The 26,681-nt window shown below is 32.3% G+C and overlaps 1 protein-coding gene across 1 annotated transcript in view; it reads left to right on the top strand.

Annotated features, from left to right (window-relative positions):
• Window positions 1–26,464, top strand: part of LOC128554808 (transient receptor potential cation channel subfamily A member 1-like) — a 63,288-nt gene extending 36,824 nt beyond the window's left edge. The window contains exons 5-8 of the mRNA XM_053536122.1: window positions 4,472–4,725; window positions 10,045–10,246; window positions 16,648–16,700; window positions 24,682–26,464. Coding sequence (XP_053392097.1) covers window positions 4,472–4,725; window positions 10,045–10,246; window positions 16,648–16,700; window positions 24,682–24,808 — 636 coding nt within the window. The 3' untranslated portion in view covers window positions 24,809–26,464. The remainder of the gene's footprint in view (window positions 1–4,471; window positions 4,726–10,044; window positions 10,247–16,647; window positions 16,701–24,681) is intronic.
• The last annotated feature ends 217 nt before the right edge of the window (window positions 26,465–26,681 follow it).

Genomic DNA, 26,681 nt, shown 5'->3' with positions numbered 1-26,681 from the left:
CAAGCCTATTTGTGTTTTATTCAGAAAGGTTTTGGGTACCAATAGTTTTCTTCTATTTTAGATGACAAAATAAGCTTACATGTATAATGTCGACCCTTATTTGATAAAGCTAATTTAAACTGTTACATACGTAACAGTCGCCACTCAAATTTTCCACCTTGAAAAATTAGCAACATTGAAAATACTCCAACAATGCACTTTATGTTTTTAATTGAAATAAACTATGTTTACTGAACATGCACACATAACCGTTGTAATTTTGTTGGACTTAACCCTGTTACTATTCTCAATTATAGGATGTCGACCAACTACAGTAAAACAACGGTGCATCTTTTAGCATCACTGTAAAGATAGCATAGCTTTAATAGCATTTTTTATGACTTCTGCTTCAAAAGATAGCAAACTAATAATTAAAAGTAGACTCAAACCGAGTCTGCTATTATTCATTTTGGTTGCATTCTTTGCTTCCAAGGGATCTTTTTTACAGATGTAAAGTCTCCCCGTACTTGGATTCAGTGTTGTTATATTTTCTGGTCCTTTGGGATCATGGAGTCCATTCAGCATATATGTAATAGAGTTCCACTTAAGCCGGTGCTAGGGGGCGTGAGAGGTGTTGAACGTTTCATTACCTCTCATGAACAAACTCAATTAAAACCGAGTCTGCTATTATTCATTTTGGTTGCATTCTTTGCTTCCAAGGGATCTTTTTTACAGATTTTCTTAACAATCACAACAGCAATCTTTAAGTGCCGTGTGGCGGCTGTAAAAAGTCTCCCGGTACTTGGATTCAGTGTTGTTATATTTTCTGGTCCTTTGGGATCATGGAGTCAATTCAGCATATATGTAATAGAGTTCCGCTTAAGCCGGTTCTAGGGGGCGTGAGAGGTTTTGCACGTTTCATTACCTCTCATGAACAGACTCAATCAAACCGAGTCTGCTATTATTCATTTTGGTTGCATTCTTTGCTTCCAAGGGGTCTTTTTACAGATTTTATTAACAATCACAACAGCAATCTTTAAGTGCCCTGTGGCGGCTGTAAAAAGTCTGAATATTTTTGACTTTCATTCAAAATAAATACGGAACGTGAGGGTATCTTAGAATCAAATATACGTTACCTAGGTTTTAGTTTATACTAGTTTGTTTTAGCTCGATTGTAATGAAAGCTTCAAGCTGTTTCAAACTACTCTTGAGTCCGTTTCCTGGAGAAACAAATACTGGTGCCATATGAGAGGTCGTGACCCCAGTGGGACTCGAACCCACAACCCCTGGATTGAGCAGCCAGCATCCTATCCACTAAACCACCTCTCCTACCTAGCCTTTAAAGGTCACGTATTCAATTTTATAAATCGTACATTATTTTTCAAGGCTAGTACATATATCATGCCCACTCAGTCAGTTTTTACAGCATTATAAAGATGAAATGAATCATATAATATTAAACATACGTTACCAAGATTACACAGAATATTAAGTAACATTAAAGTTAGGATAGTTTTGGGGTTGGGGTTTTGATGGACTTATGTGGTTTTAAGACGGATGATTTTATATTTTTAATGCGTTGTTTTGATATTTATGGAAGGTAAGATTGTATTCATTACAGAAATTATCGGTTTATATGCATTATGTGTTCAAAGTTACTGATGTAATTCCTGATGTAAACAAACACGGCACATTTTGAACATAAGGAGCATCATAAATATACAGTACATCATAGGCACATGTAGTGAAACAAATGACCCTTTTGGTAAAGCATGCTTTTTCTAAATAGTTCTGTTTCTTTGATTATGGTGATTTTCAAATATCACTTATACTGTGGAATGGAATTACTGAACTACGAATTCATATTACATTCGCTTAACGGAAACATAGATAAGACTCCTTATTCATATCGTGTTTGTGGTATCATTATTGTCAGTTCTAAGTTCTTACTAAATTTCAATATTCTACTTTCAAAACTATTAACAATTACAAACTAGTTCGTTCAAAAATTGGTGCATTTCAACTGTTACATATAGATTACCTCGGTATGGAACTGTGTTTCAACCATTAAGTCTAGTGACTACCTTAATCTAATTTCGGTAACGTATGTTTCAGAAGCACACAAGAGGACACATTATAACACCTACGTACACAATATGACAGAAATATACCCTAAATTATGATATGAGAGGTTGCGAGAAGTCACTTTTCGGTATCAGTATCAGAATAAGTTCACCATACACGCATAGATGCATATGTACATACAGAGTCTGCACTATTTGTTTTGAAAACGCCAGTGGTGTATTGATATCTTTATGACATATTTGTAAACACTCCTTTTACTTAGTAAGTGATTTATTCCGTAGTAAAATCATTAAGCTACATCCTAAAAGGGATTGAAACATGCTTTACGTTAAATATTAGTTACAACAATTCTAATAATTATTACTCATACAACCAAATAACAAACAGATACGACACACGACTTCTTGGTTCCAGGACCAGCTCAATTTATAGCTACTTCGAAGCTCTGTGCGTTCTACATGTTCATTATGCCAAGCAAATGCATGACTATAGATGTATTCAAAATAGTTTAGCACTATTTCAGATGAAAACGCATTGAAAGGATCTTGTTGAATGCTATTAAAGGGATTTGGCATTATGATATACTTAGATCTTATCCATATGTATGTTTGCAAACTTATTTCTGGCGGGCAGTTAGAAAATCACAGGACAGTATCTGTATTAGATTGATCTGGGTAACCAAACTTCAATCTTTGAAAACTTATTTGGTTTGTTTTATAATACTGAATATTTAAACAGCAGTAGCTCATCGATATTTGTACATGTAAACGATTTCAGGTGGTCATTTTGTGAGCGGTCCAATCCTCTGTAACATGTTCAATTAATGTCAGGTGATTTCTGTTATAGTTTTGACTTTTAAAGAGGTACGCCTCTTTCATATGTGCATGTTTGATCAAATTTAAGGAATTTATTTAGAAATTTGGAAAGTGGTGGCCTTGTTAATTTGAATAGTCTGTGTTACTAATTAAGCTAGCATAGAAGAGAATTAAAGTCATCAAAATCTAAAAAAGTTTGGTGGCATTAACTCATATGTATAATATTTTTAGATTAATTTGAAATAACTGCCATCTTGAATAAAAACTTATATTGCTGGATCTGCTTCCATTTTGATGTTCCCAATAGGGAACTTCCATAAAACTTTTGCAGTCGTATTAGTTTTTGCAATACTTTCATCATTTCTACCGCACTAGCAAAGAATAGGTCTGTCAGTATGCAGTTCGCCCAGAAATGAAACACAAACCATAGGTTTAGCCAACTAACACTAAAGTGCAAAGGTGTCTGAATGTTTAGTTAATTATTCATTCATTTTGTTTTCCTTACTGTAAACATTAGGATTCTGCTCCTTTATAAAGGATTAAAAGTCCTAAAGATTTCCCGCATAAGTATATGTACTACAAATGTAATATGGTGGGTGGGTTACAACAACCCCTACTTTTTATATTTTATTTAGTATATAATACATATCGTAGCATTCTTTGACAATCAAAGTAAATTATTGATTATTGCAGGCATTAAAAGATAAGATTTGTTATAAGAAATGTCGCATAAATGTCTCTTTTACCATCCAAATCAGCGATATCCCTATGCAATGCTTAATTATGTTTATTAGACACCAACTTTTCAACTTTTTCAAATCGTCATTAAATTTTACTGACATGTCCCTCAGACCGACATCCAGCCTTAAAAATTTCCTGAATGATAGTATAACCTCATGGTATAGCTCAACCTTTGTCTAATTCCTGGGTTACGATTTTCAATTTTTTTTGCCTTAGCCCACGGACCATCAATGGTATGTCAGTCTATGACGTTACAGCGTCAAGACAAATTATGTTTCAGTGATGAGGATATTCTTAAAAACTATAGAGCCGTGCCATGAGAAAACCAACATTGTGGGTTTACGGCCATCATGGATCCAGACCAGCCTGCCCATCCGCGCAGTCTGGTCAGGATCCATGCTGTTCACTTTCAAAGCCTAATGGATTTAGAGAAACTGTTAGCGAACAGCATGGATCCTGACCAGACTACGTTGAAGTGAAGTTGAATATATTTGATGAGGATTATCTGCATTTGAAGTAAATATCTTAATATAAAATATTTCAATGAAATATGAGCAGAATACATCTTTAACAGTCTACAGTAACAGTTATATTCTGAATAATTAAATTACAACGTTTTTGACGCCCCTTTGAGAAAATAACGTTAGAAATACGTCCCTTTATATTGACGTCGCGTCATTACCATAGTATCGTCACGTTACATTGTATGTACACTGATGAGCCGACAGGCGAAACTAGTTTGTATTTTTATAATTAAATACTGTTTGAAAGGCATGTGAAGTCATTTTATTTATTTGATTTATATATATTGATATGTGCGTTATACATGTATATGTTTCATTTACTCGTAGAAAGAAGAACTGAAGGGAATGCGTGAGAGTTTTGATCTGAAGGTGCGCGAACTACTGCAAATTAATTCCGTAGATGTCACTCATCAAGACGAACTTGATAACACCCTGTTGCACTATGCTGTCATTGGAAATAGCTTGGACTTGCTTTCCAAATTTCCTAAAACCTTGACCACAAAGGGTAATTTTGGATTAACACCACTACATATAGCTGCACTACTGGACTACAGTGACGTAGCAAGGGAACTTATGGATATGTAAGAAAGATATGCTAATTATTAATTAATTGTAGGTGCTTAAGAACTTACATCTTCCTATTGCCATAACTGATACAAATGTGTATTGTTGGAAAAGGCCCGTGCTTTGAAAAGGAAGAGTAAGCCTAGTATGAAAGTCCAGTCATCGCTACAGGTCAAAGATTAAAGTAAATTGATATGCCTATGATAATTTAGGCAGCTAAAATGGGTAACGGGACTAAAGTGTTCCTAATATCTAAAATAGCCGCCGGTTTCATTTGCCAAGCCGATATTTGGCGGATACAGATTATGAACGTCCGAAAAATGAAAACTTGTTAAATCGTTGTATTCACTTACCTGTTCTAAAGAAACATTGATTTTATTTCATATCAGATTTAATTTCGTAAAAATCCGTATAAATGATTGCATTTTGTCATCATGATGGCAGATTGGACTATTGCCATGGCAAGAAATTGTATCATTTTGTCATGAAAAAAAATCTCAATATCATGACATATGAATAAGTAAAATTATAACTTTTATATCATTATCTCAGTTTTCAAAATATGGCAATGGCAAATGTGACAAATTCATGACAATTTGCAACTTGAAAAGTACAAGAACAGTCGTTCTGTCGCTTTAGCCCGTGAGGGGAACACGACAGCTCGGTAGAAAAAGTGATATATAGACATATAAAATAACGACATTCAAAGGTAGCAAGCTCAACAGATACTTTTCTGACCGTTTTAATTTTTGTCTATCATTTTACCGTGTCAATGCCCCGCCAACACGACAAAACGATACCTTCGTTACTTGTCGTTTGTGCTGTACTGTCGTGTTGGGGGTTCGAACGCAGGGCAATACGTCAGCTCAAAATAATTTTTACAAAACAAAACACGACAAATTAAGGTCGCCAATTTCATAGCATTTCTTTTTCAAGATCTAATGTTGATGGCTGTAAATATAAGTGTAAAGAACGGGATTAATGTTGAATTTTTGACAATTAAGAAAATGAGTACGCTTATACTTCCTGAGGCGTCTCAGTGGAAAATAAGACAGAAAGTAGGAGAAAGAATGTAAAAAGAGATGTAAAGGAAAAAAAAGATGAACAATAAAAATCAGAGGAAACACTATTAAAGATAAAGGAACTAAGACACTATATAAAGAAATTGAAATGAAAGAAGATGAAGCCATGATTGACATTGAAAAAAAAATCATGAAATAAAGTAAAGAAAGAAAGAAAGAAGAAAAAGAAACAGAAAGTTATTGTGTGAAAAAATGACAGAATGACAATATAATTTTTTTATAAAATTGAGAATATGGATATGAAATTATCACAATTGTCAAGAAATATATAATAGAAAACAGATATTAAAAGAAAACTGATGTTATAAGGAAATCATATTGTTCGAGTTAGGATAACAAATCTTCTGACTTAAGGATTACTATTACATTTAGCATTTATGAGTACTGTTACTTCTACTATAATAATATAGGTATATGTATTTATAGCATTTACAATTATCGACACTATAAATAGTGCTAGCATTACAGGAATTATATGGACACTTGAATACAGTAAAAAGAAAAATCATTATACATATGTATGTTTATATGTATATTACTGTTAAAACTTAATACATTGAAGGTTAAATGAGATTTGTTTAAAAAATATTCTCATAAGTACAATGTAAATATGTTGTTATTAAATTTAAGTATTCTTAAATGAAAAGTATATTCTAGATACATTATGTTAAAAGTAAAATTTCTGTTATTTTTATGAAAAATTTGGACAATTCTTGAAAGGTGTGGGTAATGACGTGCTGTTCCACACTTACTCTATGTAATGTCTTTTTAATCATAAATCGTACTACTCGGTGAAAAAATTTACTAACCGTGATGATAATAAAATTAAGAAATGTACCTTCTTAAGAATTATACATAATTACTATTTTGATTATTTATTAATTATCTTGTATGCATGGTTTAAAGTTGCACTTGCAGCAAAGTTCTGAATGTTCGCCATTTTTTTCCCAGAATTCTATAGGGCGACCCAGTTTTTACGGGGACATCGCAATATTAACAATAACATTCATATAAATAGCCCGAATTTCAACTGGTAATCAATTGTATGGAATTAGATCTAGAAGACAGATAGGAATTGATGGAAATAGATAAATTAGAATAATACACAGAAATTAAAGGTATTTGTCCATGAAAAGTGATATTTGTAGTGCTGTTTTATAAATAAATACCATCATACGTCTACACTATGTTAATTGTAAAAATAAAGACAGTAAACTTAGAGTGCTTTTCTTATTCATGTATTATTAAGCTTTTAACCCTCGGTCAATCCTATCAATATGATTAAAAGTATAAATCATTTTATATTTACATTATCAAAAGCTGACCTAAATAACCTGTGCCTTTTAGTGAATGTATCTAAGACAGTAAATATGAAAAAGATATTAAAGGCGTATGCTAGAATTTCACCATTTTTTTCCCAATAACAGATTTTGTTCATATTTCATATATTGTTAGTTCATTCTATAAGTAACTTAAAAATAAAAAGAAATATGGGTGTCACCGACTTCGTTTTCATTTTATTTCAGATTATAATGCATGACCATGGTACAAGTGTATGTTGAAATCTAGAGCGTGTCTGCCATAACATATAAGATCAAGGAATCAAATAAATGATTCATGAAGTATAACTGCTAGTCAAATCTCATAAGACATGATTATTTACCTTCAAAACAAAAAGAAATTTTAATGAAATTCAAGAAATAGTTGCATGACACTTGTGTGTTGTTGTTGTTTTCTAAGTCCAAAAAGCATCATAATTATGAAATACTGTATATTTCCTTTAGCAGTTAATATTTTCAAATCTACATAAAGGAATTTGATTAAACTTGCAAGAATAGCAGAATATAATGTTTACTTTTGAAATATAAAAAGAAAAAGGGTGGTCACCGAATTAGATTTTTCACATTTTCATTTTGAATTATTATCCCTTTATGATTATTATTATTATTATTATATACCACATTTATATAGCACTCTTTTCATATAAAAATACGTTCAAAAGTGCTTTACATAAAAACATTTATATAATGTTCAATAAAAAATGGGAATTGAACTATTATAGAAGAAATTAAAATTACATTACGGTAATAAGATACCAAGCATTTTAAATTGGAAGGTAGGCAGATCAAAACATGAAACAAAAAACATGATACTGGTTTGTGATCTTCATGCAGAGAAATAAAAAAAACATTATAAATCCAAAGTAGTCATAAATACTGGTCAGACTCCAAACGATTACAAACAAATATTCATAAAGAAACGTCAAGTGGGTCAAATGTAACTCATAATTTTAAATTAGAGACTAAAATCTTTGGAAATATGTGAAAAAGTGCGAGGAGATATCTACCTCGACACCGGTTTCAGCCGATGACACTGCAATGACAGAAACAAAAACTCAAAACTTACGTTCAAAAATATCAGCGAGCCTATTGTATGCTTTAATGTCAACATAAATTCATTATCAGACCTGTTATCTTTACAAATACATTTCATATGTACATGTACCAGAAAACGTTCCCAACAAACTTCATCGGAGATGTCCTTACATAAATACGCACAATAAGCTCGGGCGTGACGGGACTGTGACAGTCAAACGTTATTACGCTGTCCCGAAACATACATCCTATTATTTGGATTTGTTTTGATCACGCATTAGAAATAAACACAGCGATTGTCCGAATATCCAAAAGCATGCAACTTTACCGGAAACGGTGAGCCATGCGATTTCTGCCTCGTGAAAATTTTATCTTGCGTACGCCTTTAAGAATTGAATGCTGTTTTCTGTGTCCTGAAACGTACATACTATCATTTCGACTAGTTTTGACCAAGCGTTGAAAATAAACTTTACCGGAAACGGTGTCGTAATCGGTGCGTCATGCGAGTTCTGCCTCGTGAAAATTTTATCTAGCATACGCCTTTAAAACTCGAATGCCAGTTCAGATGTCCATTTTTGAAACAAACTGAAATGAAAATGTAGAAGAAATCCATATTCATATGGGTAACTGAAATTGTCAAAGACAAAGAAATTGAAGAACAAATGAATATACGAAGAAAGGACAAAAGTATAAATGAGTCGATTAGGTATTTGACAGGTGTTTACACAACTCTGTCAAACAAAACACCAGAGAACAGCACACAGACAGGTAATGACAATCCGACCTAGGGAGGGTTGTACAATTTAAAAAAAAAGTAGTCAAATAGTTCTTTTTTTATTTCCTATGAACAAAATTGACTTGGCAAGATTGTGGGGTTGCTGCGTATCATACAGCAAACTTAATTCAGATAAATTAAAAGCTAAACAGGGAGGAAGCCGAAACAGGAATCATTTCCGTCTTGTTCACTGCAATAACGATTAAACTGAAAGATTGTGAAAGTGTCTACCAGAGATACTACCGATGTATTTAGTTTTCGTTATAGCCCCCTACCGGTGGAGCACTGGAGGTGACTATAAGAAAGCCCTACATCCGTCCGAACGCCCTTGTGGATCCTGCATTTCTCATAAAGTATTCATGCCCGATTGATAAAACTTGGTATGTGTATTGAGGGCAATATGTATATAATGCACGTGTATGACATAAACATAACAATGTAAATGCGATAAAAGTATTACCAACTGTATGGTCTCTAGGCAATAATCTCACACACGAACTTGGATTGTAAAATAGGTACTATAAAGCTTTAAGTATTATTAACATGCTGATATGATTTCAAAACGATTATATCATAAACATTTTATACATTTAGTTTCTGTGTTCTAAATTATATTGCATTAAACAATATGACTATGCTGTGATTGCTGAATTGTTTTGTGTATGAACCATTTCAATATGGCGAAAATTTCCATTTAAGAAGGAATTAAGTTTTACTCATTAGTGGACACAATAAAATTAAAGCATTTTCTTCAAATGTTGTTTCATTGCTCTATAATCATTTTACACATTACTTTGATAAAAACAAATATTTCGTGTTAATTGCTAGAACACATTTGTATTGAAAATTAATGGCCAACATATATTTTTGAACTTGCCATATCAATATGATGCTTAAAAGTATATGGGACCAAAAAGCTAACAAAAGGCTTTTACATATCACATTAAATTTTCTTGAAATCTGGAATAGACTGTTTCGAGCAGTTGACCGGACCGGCATTTAAGTGTTGTTGTTTTATAATTATTTTTTGTGAGAAAACAACAAAATGTTGTCGGATTTTATATAAGAACTAAAAGCACACATAACATCATCTGCATATTTCAGGAATGATGATATAGAATTAAAAGACAAATATGACAAGACGCCCCTTCTCGTTGCTGCCGAATACGGCAGTTCGAAAGTGATCGAGATACTTCTTGGAAAAAATGCTTGCATAAATCAGACGGATAATCAGAGGAGATCTGTTCTTCATTTAGCAACGAACGCAACGAAAAACAACAAACAAAACAACACAGATGGGCTTGAAGTATGTTTCTGTTTCTGTAATTAATCATCTGCTTAATATAATGAACAAAGCCATTAGTACATTTTTGAGGTTTATTCATTTTGTATGTGGGTTTCTTTATATATATATATATATATATATATATATATGTTTTAAGGAAAAAGCAAAATCTTTTTTAGCTTGTTTATTTGATTTATTCCTCAACCGGTTGTTTGTGTGGATTTTGTTTGTACCCCTCCTGATGGTAATTTTTGAAACCGGTTTAGGAAATATACAAAATATATCTGTTCCAATGCATTGAAGAGCTATGATCACATATTTATATAAGTCAGCAATGAGTCGGCTATCGATTACAAACTTTATAAAATCCTTGCATTTTTTCATATTTTATTTTCTGTTTGAAAATAGCTGTTTATTGACACTGCGTGTAAGATAAAAGGGAGTAGAAATTATTTAATTTTCAGTTTTAGTTTATAAAAATAGTTTGCGCCTTAGTTAAAAGCAAGTACACTTTCGAGAGAAATGTATGACGTTTTGGGGTACGTACATTATTGTGTTGTATTACACGGTTACACACTGGATAAAAATGATCAATCTAAACAGGATATAGCTGAAAGGTGCCTTTATCCTTCACTTTAATCCATGCCGCATGGACGGATAGACAAGACCAAAACCATGTCAACTGGATTGCACTTTCTTTCCTTTGTAATGTGTCGACAATGTATACGTTAATGTTTTACTGTTTGTTCGATGCATTTTGCGTTTTGTTTTAATAGAATAAGATAGAAATAAGATAACATGGTTTTATTGATAACAGGTATAAAAGTGCATAGTTTTTATCAACATATTATCATTGCGGCCATCATGTTGCTAATCTCATAAATCGGTAAAACGTATCTACAAAAAACAAATGATCTGTACTTCCTAAAGCAACATCCACCATTCCATCACCATAGCGACAATAAGCCACAAATAACATTGCAATATAAAATCAATAGCGACAATAAGCCACACACAACATTGCAATATAAAATCAATAACCCAAAATACCGTATATCGCTAATCTCATAGATCTGTATTTCATCTATTACCACTGCGACCGTCATCTCGCAATATCTTATCTCTGTATATAAAAAAATCCACGGTTTATGTTAAAATTAAAATTAATTGCTTTAAACAAATTAAATAAAATACAATATAACAAATTTACAACATTTCATCAAGAAACACTTTAAAACCCGCTCACCACAGCGACAATCATCCGCTAATTTTATTTCAATAATAAATAATAACAAATATAAATCACAAACGACAATCATGTATGTAAAGATGAAAAGAAACTGCTTTTGAAAGAGTTTGCAAGTTATAACAATCGAACTGTAAATTCTCTTCAAGCCCATCACCGGGCGACCATTATATCGCCAGGCACTTATCTCTCAATATCTGATCAATCTGCAGTGCGACTATCATGTCGCAAATCATATATATAATAAGTATATGCGAAAGAAAATAAATTACAAATAAAATGTATATTTTCTACTCAACAACAAAGCGATCATCACGACGCTAATCATACTTCTCTGTATCAAATATCAAACTACAGTCATTATTTATCTCAAAATGCAACAGCATTTTTCTTCCTCTGCGTATACATCGTGCGCTCTTCTACGTACCTTGCTCACATATTTTTGAGGAATTTGTTAATTTATAGAAGGAAACTGATTCGCTGGAGATGGTACTAAATCGTTACAATAACTGGACTAGAAAATGTTCTCTTTTTAGTTACCTTCTGCAAATGTAGGAGTGGTGAAGAAGATGTTTACAAGTAATATTTAAAAGTTGAATCAACATGAAAATTGACATTACATTAAACCAATATATTTTAATTATGTTTTATTAGTCTCTTCTTTCAAGAATAGATGAATATACATATGTGTAATAAATTGCATAATTTTTCGTTCTAAAAGAGAAACATTTCTAATCCTCTTTTTCGAACATTTTTGTCCTGGAATGTTAGGATTTGGGAGGTTCCACAAAATGTTTTGGTACTGGATATCATCTCTAGCTGTAAGCATGGTCCAAATATAATATTGGAGATGATCTTGTTGTTGTTTTTTTTTTTTTTTTTTTGATTGTTTGTTTGTTTTTTGTTCAGTCAAGCTGGGACAAAATATGTTTATAATCTGCAGTGGGGAGGAGAATAAATTCATTATTTATTCAAGTCTCATTCACATGCAGTAGTTTGCTATCCACCATAGACTAGAAAAGGATAATAGTAAAATATGTTAAGGCTTAGTCTTACATTTTAGAAAAAAACACCAAATCATAGAAAAAATGAAAAATTAAACAAATGGGCCACACTTTTGAACAGTTCAGCTCTTTTAAAAACTCAAACTTTTAAAAAAAAATACTGTTACATATCTTCTTTACAATGCATTTTAATAATGTCCCAGTGCTGAAATTTCACATAAATGGGTTGAACGTAGATTTCAGCAACTGTTTATTGTCATTTTTACAGATAGCATTCATTTATAAGGGAGAAAAAGTTTTTCAGAATATTTTAAGTATCCATCGTACGGAACAGTACGGCAGAACATGAAGTGGTCAGGTAGATTGTTGATAAAGATAATGTTCGTTTATTAAATATATAGTGTTTTTGTTGATATACTCCTAAACTTGAAAGTATCCAATTAAGGCAATGGATCTTTTCAAATGATTCACGTATGACATTTGAAATAAAATCTAAATTTAGTCCGCTCTGGTATTGATAATGCAAGCAATAATTAGGCAACATTAATATCTAGGTCTTTGTTTTAACATTTCTTCTATAGTATTGATATTAATGTACTCAATCAAATAGTTCAATATAATTTGTATTAACGTGCGTTAATTTTTCTTTTTTTCTGGTAATGCAAGAATTAAAAGTCATCGTTCTACATTATGTCGCCTAAAATGTAATGAAAAACGCCCCTGCCCCCGGTCCCAACAACGCCTTCCTTCCAACCGATAATGACATTTGAATTGAAATTTAAATTTAGTCCGCTCTGGTATTAATAATGCATGTAATAGTTGGGCAACTTTAATATCTAGATTTTTTTTTTAATTTCATCTATAGTATTGATATAATTGTACTCAAGCAAATATTTCTTTATAATTTATGTTAACGTGCTTTAATTTTTCTGTTTTCCGGTAATACAAGAATCAAAACTCATCGTTCTACATTATGTCGCCTACAATTTAATGAAAAACGCCCCTGCCCCCAGTCCCAACAACGTCTTCCTTCCAACCGATAAAACCCCCTTCCCCGTACCAGGCCAGAAAATTTAGTACTTATTATCAAAAGCGATTTCGGATAACTTTGAATTCACTCTTTTCGACAATCATCTTAAAAATGAACTTTTATAACTACGTTGTTATTTTCTAATTCTAACCTTTTTCTTACCAATAAACGAGGACTGTGGGAGGATTTTGTCAGCCTAAATTGCAACAAATATTAGAAAAGTGGTCGCCTTCAGTTTAAACAATCGCCTCATCTATCTGCTTTAAAACAACTATATTGTACAAAGTTGGAAATAACAGAGAGGCACGAAGACACAAACATGAAAAAATGACCAATAAATAGTATGTGTAGTACACTTAAGAAAATAAAAGGAATGATTTGATAGAAGATATACAGAGAAATAATCAGGTAAAGAGCTTATCACTCCTTCATAATTTTGTAAGATCGTTGAATTTTCGAACATGCACCAAAGCAATAAATTACACTAGTTGACACGTGAAATTCAATGCGCCTTTGCGTGCGCTACATTTATGATGTGTCTGTGATGTACGTAAAGTCAGATTTTAGGATCCCCTGATTAGCGGAAAATACGCAATATGTGCATTTCATTTCATTAAATGAAATTCCAGTATAACATAACTTATTTTGCGTAAATATTGACTTCAAAATTTTGGGGATCCTCAGAACTATCTATGCACAGAAATATAAATAAACTGAATTTAAGATACCATTTGTTTCTTTCTGTGGACAGAAAAACAATCTTGTTTAGCACTTGCTTTATGGTAATAGATGGACAAGAGATAAAAAAAGAGATCTAAATATTATAAATGTCTAATTATTGAATTCAGTATTAATACCAGAGCTGACTTCAAATTTAAATTCATATGAACAATTGTGAATCGTTTATTAATAAAATGATCGATTGCCTTAATTGGATTCGTTAATAATTTTTGACTATCCCCTGGTGGATAGCAAAATGCTTCAGGTAAATGAGACTTAAATGAATACAAAACACTGTATTAATTAACAATTTCTACTCAATGCAGACTGAAGTTTTAATAATTTGTGCCAGTATGACTTAATAAAATAAGAATACAGTATTATTTAATTATGATCCCGTTTATGAAATTTATAAAACACCTGGTATTTAACTCGCGCGCCACAAAATATTTATGATAAACCATCTTACGCGAAAGGCAAAGTTTAAGTATTCGTGTGATAAAAGTAGATCAATTAAATGTAGACTTCTAGCAAAAAAAGCATGTAGTCCCTAGTCTATAGCAAATTTAAACTTGAATATATAGTTTTATAGATAAATTAATAAATTTGTGGAATTCTTAATTTTATAAATTTCATTAATGAACGATTCACGCTGTCTGTGTTGTGTCCCTGCGCAGGCGAAATAAACTCTCGTTTCACCGTTCTCGTTTAAGCTATGCGCATGCGCAACAAGACACTAATTTCCAATTACAAGTTTGTTGTTTTTGCACGATTACCACTTCCTGAACGGTTCTCGAACGGATAACGGCTCGTTTCCCGAAAGCGTGGATATATATCAGAAGCTCAACTGTATAAGTTTACACGCTTTCTAATCATCATAATGTTAAAAAGATACAAACATTTGAAGATTGTAGCAAAAAAAGAAAGATTTATTGATACGCCACCATAAATGTTTCTTTAACTATGCCCCTAATATTTATGATTTTTGAAACAGAATTTATCAACTGATTTTTATTCCCTGCGGAAAGCGGAGGGATATAGTTTTGGCGTTGTCCGTGTGTCCATCTATCCTTGCAGCGATATCATAGTTACGGTTAGTCACATTGATTCAGTATTCCGTTTGTATTCAGACCTTTATTTGACCAGACTTATTGCCCCTTAATTCATATAAATTTGCAATTTTCGTCCTTCTACAGCCATGTCTTGGTAACGGTTAGGCAATGTTAATTGGTATTTGGTATGCATGTTTGTAATAACTAACAGCTGCTACCATACCATGCTTTTGAAAGCAAGTGCAACCACTGTTATTGCCATTTAATTAATGACCAGCTACAATGTTTGTCCTTCCGTATCCATATCTAAATGATAATCTGTCACATTGAGCTTAAGGTCCTGGCAGTGTGGTTAAAGCCGATGTCTTCAAATTACTTGCACCTCACCGATGTTGGTTCATAAGATAAAAGGTAAAGTTAGATTTTTCGGAAGCACAGCCGCACTCTGTGCGTTGAATTCTTCATGACAGGAAGACATCCACCTAGCTCACGGAATGCCGGTGGTTCTACCGGGATGCTCTCCCATGATTAAATAATCAAATGTTACCATTAATCGTGTCAGTGAGATGTTAAATACAACAAAAACAAAATAAAAAAAGAAACACTGAGCTGATATTTAATGTTGGTGTATTCATTTATGTCTACTTTCTCAGCAAGTTTTTTTTTTTTTTTTTTTTTTTTTTTCTGAAAATCAGTTTAGCATAATCAAAGTAATGCATGCTTTTGGTATTCAGTTTAGTATGAAGCAATTTCCCTTTAATTAATTGAAAACTGCAATTTTTAGTCACTTGTTACAGTTATTCCATTTAATATTTTAAAACTGTAAGTTTCTTCCTTCCATAGTAATATGTTGGTAATTATTGACCACACTGATCTGATATTTGAGACGTCTTGCGGAGGAGTTCAATTTGGACGAAAATGATGGCGAGTTCAATTTGGACGAAAATGATAGCGAATTACTCTGTAAAACAAATAACCAACTCAATGTGTTTGTAAACTAATCAAGACAGTTGTACCACGTGAAATTTCGTTTTACACATGTTATTAAAAATATTTTAACAAATTTGAAAGCGCTATTTCTAGATGCATACACGGCGCTAAATATCACGTCAACATGACTGCAACATAATATCGTTGTGATGATTTAAAACTGCTGGTCATACTATAATTCTAAGGTAAAAAGCTGTTATGGATTATCAACATCATAACTATAATAAAACACATACATAAAAAGTCCTTTGTAGCAAGCCTCTGTAGGTATCATATATTGGTGTAGATTAAGTACTTGACGAACATAAACAGAATAAATTAGTATATTATATGTCATGAATGAATTTTCAGTCAGACAATCTAATTTTCATTTCTTATAGCTCATATTAACGAAGAGCAGAGAATTGGAAACAGAAGCAGGAGACCAGGAATGGTAATTATTTAAAGCTTAATACTTAAAATTTGAACGATACTCAAGCATAAGATTTAATCGATTTTTTTCCTATCTGTACTTAAAATTTCATACAAAAATTTCTTTGCATCTGTATCAAACACGTATGTATGAATGACTCATTTTGGAAGAAATTGAACTCTCTGAATTCGAATTGTCTAAGATTAAGGCCCAAAAATATACTATTTCATGTATTTTGTTCGTCTGTGAATTCCTATCAGAATTATTTCTATTTATTGCACCATTACTTAATGATTCTTTTCTTTTTGCTGGTTGTGGTTATCGAAAAATAGCACCGTCCTGGTTTGCTATCACTTATTCTACCTGTGAAGCAGCAACTGATATGTTATAAGAAGAGGGCCAAGATAGCCCTAGGTCGCTCATCTGAAAAAAAATACCATAACAGTGTTAACATGTTTGACCTAGCGATTTCATGGAAACAAATATTCTAACCAATTTTCATTAAAAATGGAGCACGAATCTTGAGTGTAAACAAGTTATTTCTTTGATTTAACCTAGTGACCTAGTTTTTGACCCCAGATGACCCATATTCAAATTGGCCTACATTTCATCAAGGCGGCTATCATTCTGGCCAAATTTCATGAAAAGCAATTGAAAAATACAGCCTCTATCACATACAAAAGGTTTTACTTTGATTCGATCTAGTGACCTAGTTTTTTATCCCAGATTATATATTTACTAAAACCTAACTAGATTTAATGAATGCAACCATTCTGACTAAATTTTATGAAAATCGAGTGTAAAATGCAGCCCCTATGGCATACAAAAGATTTTTCCTTGATTCGACCTAGTGACCTTTTTGACCCCAGATAACCCATTTTCAATCTTGACCTAGATTTGATCAAGACTATCATTCTGACCAAATGTCGTGAAGATAAGTTGAAAAGTACAGCCTCTATTGCACACACAAAGTTTTATTTCGATTTGAAGTAGTGACCTAAATGTTGATGCCAGATGACCAGTATTCAAACTTGACCTAGATTTCATCGAGGCTATTATTCTTACCGATTCCTATGAATATCCAGTGTAAAATGCAGTCCCTATTGCATACACAAGGTTTTTCTTTAATTTGACCGGGTGACCTAGTTTTTGACATCAGTTGATCCACATTCAAACTTGACCTAGATTTCATCCAGACAAACATTCTGATCAAATCTTATGAAGAATCAGTGGAAAATGCAGCCTTATTGCATACACAAGCTTTCTCTTTGATATGATTTTACCCCAGATGACCCCAGGTGGCATAATCTGCTATCATTCGCCATTTGCGAAGTTAAGTGAGTGAAAGAGTGAAGTTGTTTTCACGGCAAATCAACTCAAGGTCATATATCTCCGAAAAGAAGTTAAGTTCACAGACACTTGGGTTCTGGGTCCTTCCTCCTCCCTTCCTGCCAACTGTAAGTCAATATATACCAGCATTTTAACACAAACTGTATGTGGCGATCATAGAACACGTTTATCACAATTTCAGCATATTTTATAAACTATCAATGCTTTAAGTACTGGAAGATGGTAAAAAGAGAAACTGTCAACTGGAAACAAGAGTCGAATCAGCTACACAGTTAGCATCTACGAATCAATCTCTGATATCAATCGACACGTCTGCAATCATTCCGCGAATAGATATCCTGTCTGTATATACTATAGGTCGGTGGAGCCGATTACCAAAATCGATATTCTTTCAACTCCATTGAACCGGATAGTTATTACACCAAAAATTGTTTCGTTGCATGCACTTTCGACATTTGACAACTTTCATATCCTTTGCATTTGTTAACCTCCTGAATTCTTTGTTAGTCTATGTTATTCATGATGTTTTCAGTGATGCTGCAATTTGACTTGCTCATTCACTTTTTTTCTTTTTGTTAGAGGTACATGATACACACGCAACCTGTCATCCTATATGAATACAAAAAGATTAAGCGATGTGTTATTCATGCATTTTGACAATTGCCAGTTATACAACTGTATATGTTTCATTATCTAAAGTATTCATTAGCAAGATAACGCCTTTTCAGAAGCTAGGAAACACAAGATTTAAATCAGTAAAGTCTTGGTTAAGCGTGCTGTAACTGGACACCATGATAATCAGACGCTTAAAGTATACTATAATAATACCTCGGACTAGGTATTCACCAAACAACAGCATACTTACACTCTATCCAACTTCACAAATAGACACAATTTCGCCGTATATATGTCTTGTGGTTTTTGTTTTTATTCAGATGTGTACAATTAACGTATTTAGAGTTAGGTGGCTTCGACTTACATGTGATTTCTATCGCATATTTGACGTTTATTATTTTAAAATTTTCTGCTGAATAAATGTTACAGACTTAGAATCATCGTTCATGACACGCTTGTAATTTCAGTTCATACGACATACCGGGATAATGAAAATAGATTTTCAAATTCAGGCATTGACTCCGTTTTTCACGGTACATATATAACAAAATCCATATACACGACCCTACTACATAAACAAACATGATTCGTGTCAGTAAGTTAAGTTACATTGAAATATATACAAGAAAAAGGTATTTACATATTTTTCCTGTATTTTTTGGCAAACGTGTAGTAAATCTTCATGCCCAGTGCTGTACGCAATAAAATAACATACCTAAAGTTTAATTATACGCCAGGCTTTGGATAGGCTAGGAGATGCATTCGGTTTCTGGAAAAAAAGAGACACAGGCTAACGTCGTTGGTCTCACGGAAACTTCCGAAGGAAGAATATTAACGTCATCTGGTGTGATAATATGGTATTTATAACACTTAAATCTCAAGGCAATGAATGCACCATGTAATATCGATATGTAGCAAAAGAAGATATATTTTAGACGCAGTAATGTCCCAAAGTTAACATATGTATTACTTTTTGTACCCAGGGGATGCAAAGCAGGTACCCAAAACAAGGAGGTGTTCCCAGTGTTAGTTTCTCTCTTTTTATTCTTCTAGTATTCAGAGAATTGATAGCAAGAAGTTTATTTTTAAAACAGGCTGAAATTGTGACAAAAGATGTTTTATGATCGTCAAATATGATCTGTTTGATAATGTATCAAAGTGCTAAAATAAATTGACTTATAGTTGACAGGGGCTTAGGAGTTGGGGATCCTGACTCCTAGTGCCTGTGGTCAGGTTGAAAACGGAAATTAAAAAACGTCGCTATAATTATTTCTGTCAAGCATATATTATGTTAAAATATCAGTTGTAAACAGCAATAACGACAGATGGAATCGAAACATTTCGTGTTCAGATTTTATGGTAGATGCCCGTCCGTCTCAAAAAGGAAACAATATGTCGGCAGAAATGGTGCAAGGGTTGCACTATTGAGCTAAGTCGATACAATCAGTTAAAATAGAATTAAGGGGTCCTGAACATGGTCCAATAAAGGTTGATCTTCTTTCTTCTGAAGATAAGAATGAACGGGTATTACATATTCGACAGAGAGGCAGATTATCTTCCTCCCTGTGAAAAGATTAGTTCCCTTACTGCCATTCACCTTAAGTAGGTTTAATATCACAATATTTATTCAATTAAACGAAGCCTTGTTCCATGACGATTGCCATTTAGATAAAATACATGTATTGACATTCGATATAAAAACGGCATTTGTACTTTCAAACTAGATTATGGTAATGAAAGGGATTTTGTGCTGTGATTTCAGCATACTCATTTTAACAAATATAAACGTGGTTTAGATTTAAAGAAAATATGATATACTCTGGGAAAGATAATTCCTGAAACCGTAAAGTTGCACATTTTGAATAAAAAGCTTTCCATATTTTGGTTATAAATGGACTACAAGACAGAAAAGGAACCGGAAAAGATGGATACTTTTTTTAAAAATTCAGTGCTTAGTCTGTAGCTGTTGCCTTGGCTGAAAATATTTTTGCGTCAATTGGCAAACGTAATTTTGATTAACATGATTAAGGCACTTGGCTGACGGCAGCACATCCTACATTTACATCATTGTTCTACTGTATTCTTTAAAATTGGCTTTTTGTTTAAATATGTTTAAAATCAACAATTTCTCTATACAGAATATTCAGTTTAAAGTTGAAAATGTAATTACCATTAACTAAAAATTAACAATTTTCCTATACGACTTATTTTACGGATCATATCCCAAACTTTTATATTTTAAAACTCTAACCTATATGAAATAATTTTTTTAGTTATTGTAGTAAAAGCAATTTTTCCTTCCTTGAACATACATATTTTTCAGTCCCTGATAAAGTGACAACAGCTTTACAATAGAATTCATGAGAATTGAAAACATGATAAAAAATATAGACAGCAGTTGCAGCACATAGAAACAGTTCAAATGGGCCCATTTAAGTATTTATGGACTAAAATCTACTCATTGCAGGACATTATTTTATTCAAATATTTCAACTATTTTTTATCATAATGTTCATACATGTTTCTTTGGAGTTCATACCTTTTTCCTATTTTGTTGAAAGCTGGTTGATAGGCTTACTTATGTTTTAATGCTTTTTTGTGATTTTTATTGTTTTTTCTTTCTTTTTTTATTATTTGAAAATATTCTACGATAAGAATCTAATTCTGTTCGAATCTGTACAAGAAGTTCTGAAGGGGTAAAATACCTCAATTCTGTCTGCAAATCAGGGACTAGACATTTCCGAATTAAAATATAAAATTAACTGAAACCTGTATAAATATATACACTGAAATGATTCATATAAATGCTCAAAACCATAAAGAATACGGGCACTGTCATTACTGATTATAATATGCAATGTACTTGCTGCCAATTGTATGTTGCCAAGAAAGTATGCTTTAGATAAAACTACAGGAAATTAAAAATGTATTGAAAATGTTTAACTAGAAATTAGATTAATTTCAATTGTTCTGCACAAAAAGAGTGACGAATGTCCTTGTTCCAAAGTATTATTAAATAACCCTTTATTTCTAGCATGTTATGTTATCAAAATATATTTCTAATTCATAATTATTGAAGGACAATTAAAGTGATGCCTTGATATGCACTTATAGAATGGCTTGCCGGTCATTAGTCAGAAACTATGATTAAACAATGTCCAAAGGACTGAGGTAAATAATTTTGACTAATGACTGATAAACTATTCAATAAGTGTTTTATTATATGACATGAGAAATTAACTTCCACAAATTAGTGTTCAACAGTTTAACTTAGTAGTCCTGTAAACCTGTCTTAGATCGTAGGAACTGTTCGGAAAATACAATACTAACCTAAAAACACTTAAAACTTGGACTTACACACCCCGAATACTATAGAGATTTAGTTTATAAAATTCGGAAAAATAAACATTGTCCTTATAATAATCAAAATTTTGTAGAATGTGTTTAAAAGATTATCAAAAGCGGATACGATGCGAAAATCGTGAAGCACAGTGCATGTTTAGTGATTGACCCCTCTACAGTTAATCGCTACGTTTTCCTATTTGATGGTGCTATGAATAATAAAGTGTATGACTACATGATGCTTTTCTCCTAAATCCTACATACAACGGACGGAGGGAGTTGAATTTTGTCAGGCAGCTTTCTTCAATTATCACCAAAGCTTTGTAAATATTTTTGGGCTCCTTGGCGTGTCCAGGTCTATCATTTTAGCCAATCTAACATAGCCTTTATTCTGTGCAACATTTCAATATCTTACATTTTATTTTTACAGCATATTTCATACTGTCCTTATAGGATAAATATTTTATAACCTATCAAACACGCTCATTTGGCCATAAGGGGAATGAGTGCATATGGTTAAGACATTAGGGTTCTAGTCAATAACAGAGAATGCGTAGGTCTACAGCTATCAAACTTCATTTGATGATTTCAGTAGATGACAGCTCAACATGATGAAATGCTCTAGTTACAAAGTTGCCACTTCAATTTTCACATTTTGAGCAAGTCGAGGGCCATTATTACTTAGACGATATGGCTTTCCATCAAACATCACAGAGATATTTTGGCGGTCATTAACAGTCTGGCCAAGTCTGTTGAACATTTGATAAAACTTGCTTGAATTATTGAGCTGAAATCTTTTGTGGATGTCGCCTTTTGCATGATTTTTTAGAAGGTTCAGATTCAAGGGCATATAAAATTAATTCTTACCTGGAAACAAGTTACTTTTTCAAATACATTATTTCTGTTGTAAAATAATAAACTTATTGGTGCTTAAATGACAGAACATGATAATATTTGTGGACAAAATAGGCAAAAAGGCACATTTTTTCTATGCTTCATTCTGCTGCTATGGTATGGAAATGTTAATATAAATATTCTATATGTAAGATCCCTACCTGTGTATATATTTTTCTTCACACTTTATAACATGGAAAGAAAACATACTAAAATATTATTTGTAATTGTAAATTGTCAGTTTTAAAGTATTCCAAGTTATTTTCCCTAATTAGATCTGTTTCTAGAACACTTGTCTTCTTAATTGTCGCACTTTTGATAACTTGGTTAGTTAACGATGCAATTACAAATAATATCAGAAGCAAAAAAAAATGGTTTGCTTTACTTATTTCATTTAATATAACCCCATGTCCTGCAACGCTATTCTTACACAAAAGCACATAATGTAAACAAAATATTTCCTTAAACTATCGTCCAAGCATATTCTATTAATTTATTTTGGTAAATGTACGCATTTAGGCATATTCTATTTACATTTAGCTTTGGACCAAACCAAACCGATTTCGACGTAACACGGACGCGGACGCACGCACAATTCCAGTAACTCTCTCTATCCATGTGGTTTAGGTATCTTAAAATTTAAAAAGCTAGATATATTTGATGGTTCTACATTTGAAGTAGATATCCGAATATAAAATATATTAGTGATAGATAGTCACTCGATAGCTAAATAATTAAAGTTTTAGAATAAGGCATTGCGTATAACAAAACTGCAGTTTAGCTGAACAATCCAGTATAAAAGGTATTATGTGAATGCTCATTCTGAAATATCTGAACATATATTCCGTATTTTGTAATTATCAAATCCAAAAGTTAAAACTGGTTTTAACACAAAAAGGTTTCCTCGACTTTATGCAATCCTTTCATTGATAATTGAATTATTTCAATAATATATGATTCAAAGAAGAAAAAGCATATTTAAGTCTTGTTTACATCCTTTTTTGTCTTTATCACATTGTGTAAAGATATGTCTTATATAATAAATATTAGTTGATAAGATACATTGTAAACTACATGGGTTATTTAGACATATTTTGTTAAAAAGAATGTATTCTGTTATTGTCATATCAGTGTTTTAAAGGAGAAGCAAATTACAATCAGTTTGTACAACGGCCAGAAATTTATCTCCCTTTAAGCAAAACTAAATCTACCTTGAAGAAACAGTTTCATTTGAAATTGACAAACTCTAGAATTTATATAACCTACAAGATGCATACATTATGTTTAAGGGGAATTTATTAGGTAAGAAAATGAAAAAGAAACATACTTTGAGGCGGTCTTTTTGAAATCAAGGTGACCGCCAAAATGATGTTGATAAAACTGTTACTCATGAATTTTGATAGACTTGGTGTTTTAACTTTAAAAAAGTACAACTGCTGAAAACATGGCAAAACAAAAATCATTTTCCGGACAATTCGCCACAGACTTTACGCATATATGTTAAAAAAGTGTTTCTAGGTATGTTAATAGGCTTACAACATATCCTAAGGAAGTGCTTAACTGTCAGTATTAATTAAAGTATGAACATATATTTATACGCTTTTCAAAACTGTCTTTATTAGGTAAATGACAACGATTTCCTTTTAATGTTTCCAATCTTTGAATTAACTGATATAAAAGTATACATATCAATTTGCTGTCAAGTCGGTGATCACAAAGGAGCATCTTTACATTTGTACTGCACGATCGGCGTTTTCTGAAATATTTTTGTAATCTTATTTGAAAAGTTTTGTTTATCTAGGAAATCTAGGTTATTACACATGAAGACTGCAGAAGGAAAAACTGCCTTACATCATGCTGTTTTTGATAACAGAAAGGATATAGTAACGATTCTGCTACCAAAAGATCTAGACATAAATGACAGGTAAGTAAAATTTATCTGAGTGGCTGCCATTTAATGTAAAGTGCCTATGAACGTGTTTGTCATTAAAAGGCGCTGAGTAAATCTTGTATGATATATATGATATCTCGGTCGAAGTCCCTTATCTATTTCTACCGGAAATTGTATAGAGATAACAACAGAAAATCAAGCTTTTATTTCGGTCACAAGCGTAGGCATTTATGGTACGTTTATGGAAAATTTTATTTGTTTTATCTGATATGTGCTCATTTTGCACAATAAAGAAAATATTTACCCTGTTCGTGAAAATGAAAGTAAAATACCAGCATATGCAGAGGACTATTGTACCTTTCTTGCATCAACTTTGCAATTACAAAAATCATCAAAATTTAATGTAAAATAATTTGAAACATTTCATCATTTTCACTTAAGATGTAAAGTTCAAATAAATTTTTGATTGTTCTTTAGTATCTTCAAAATGTTCTTGAAACGGAAGTTGTGATAAGCTGGTTTATACTCACTATCAGATTTCCAGTTTAAAGGAGATTTCTCCTCGTTTGTTACACAGGTGAAAATCGCAAATTAACTACATTATAACTACAGCATTAGAGATAGTTTCACATAAACTTCTTTATCAAAGGGCCAATCTGTTTCACTTTTATAATGTAATTTCAAAAGTCGGGAGCTAGGCTATTGTTTTAAAAGACTAAATTATTCAATGTCTTGGAGAGTATATATTCATACTTTTTACCTTTTAAAATAATTGTTGAAATATAAAACTAAAAAGTTATCGTAGCTCTGGGCAGGTTAAGACATAACACCAGGAAACTACATCTTAATTTGGTAATCAACAGTCTGGCCGGTACATATAAAAGGTCTATGTACTAGACATTCAAGGAGGTGAGGCGGCAGAGCCACCAACCGTGGTTCTGCCAACGTAAGTAAAAAAATACCATTATGCCTAATTTGCTTAATTTCCAAATATGTTATGTAGATTTCATGAAAGACAACTTCAGGATATAAATAATTAGTTCTTAACATTTTATAGTAGCTAAATATTATTTGAAAGATGGACATTGAGACAATAAAACTACTTGTACTAAAAAACTTTCTTTAAATTAAATAAACATCAGAAACGAACTATTGTGTCTTCAATCTTATATATGTGTGTGAAAGTTCTACCACAGGTTTTACAAGTCTGGTAACACTTAAGCCATGTGGCTTTTAGAGGCCATAACGCTACACTTTTGTTGCGTATGCCATATCGTCGCGCGTTCGTTTGGCTTCCCGGCACTGCCAGAGTCTATCCGGAGTACGCCGAAATGCCCCGGTCTTTCGAGACAGGCAAAGCGGTAATTCATAGATTTTCGCAATTATTATATTGTATCTGATAAGCATTTGGAAGTTTTGGGTACATACCAGTAAAGGTAGAAACGTACTGCAAGAAATATTTTGCTAACTTGTTTTGAACAGACTGCGATAGAAAATCATACAAAATGAAAATTTATATTTATATTTGCAGCTAACGTGGCCATCGTAGGCCGAAGTGTTTGTTTATTGATAAACTGACGAGAATTATTTTCTTGCCGATCATGTGACCGGCATAAAACGAATTGGTCCATAGTTAAAATATATGAATAGGAACATGAATATAATAAATATTGGATAATATTTGCATTTTACCTAACAATAGAACCTAACAACTTGTGTTATATCTTTATACGACTTCTTTCACATACGTAAAACATAAAAGAGAAGCAACGATACGTTGTTAAAAACAATAATTTAAAACTAATACATGTATATGGCCATTCTATACAGAAATATAAGATACTATTCAAGTGTTACATGTTATACGGATCCGTGTTACACATATCATATCATGAAGAAAAAAATTAGTA

Source organism: Mercenaria mercenaria, unplaced genomic scaffold, assembly GCF_021730395.1.
Source record: "Mercenaria mercenaria strain notata unplaced genomic scaffold, MADL_Memer_1 contig_764, whole genome shotgun sequence".
Lineage (NCBI taxonomy): Eukaryota > Metazoa > Mollusca > Bivalvia > Venerida > Veneridae > Mercenaria > Mercenaria mercenaria.
Note: the sequence above shows the minus strand (reverse complement) of the source record. Positions and strands in the feature narration are given on the sequence as shown.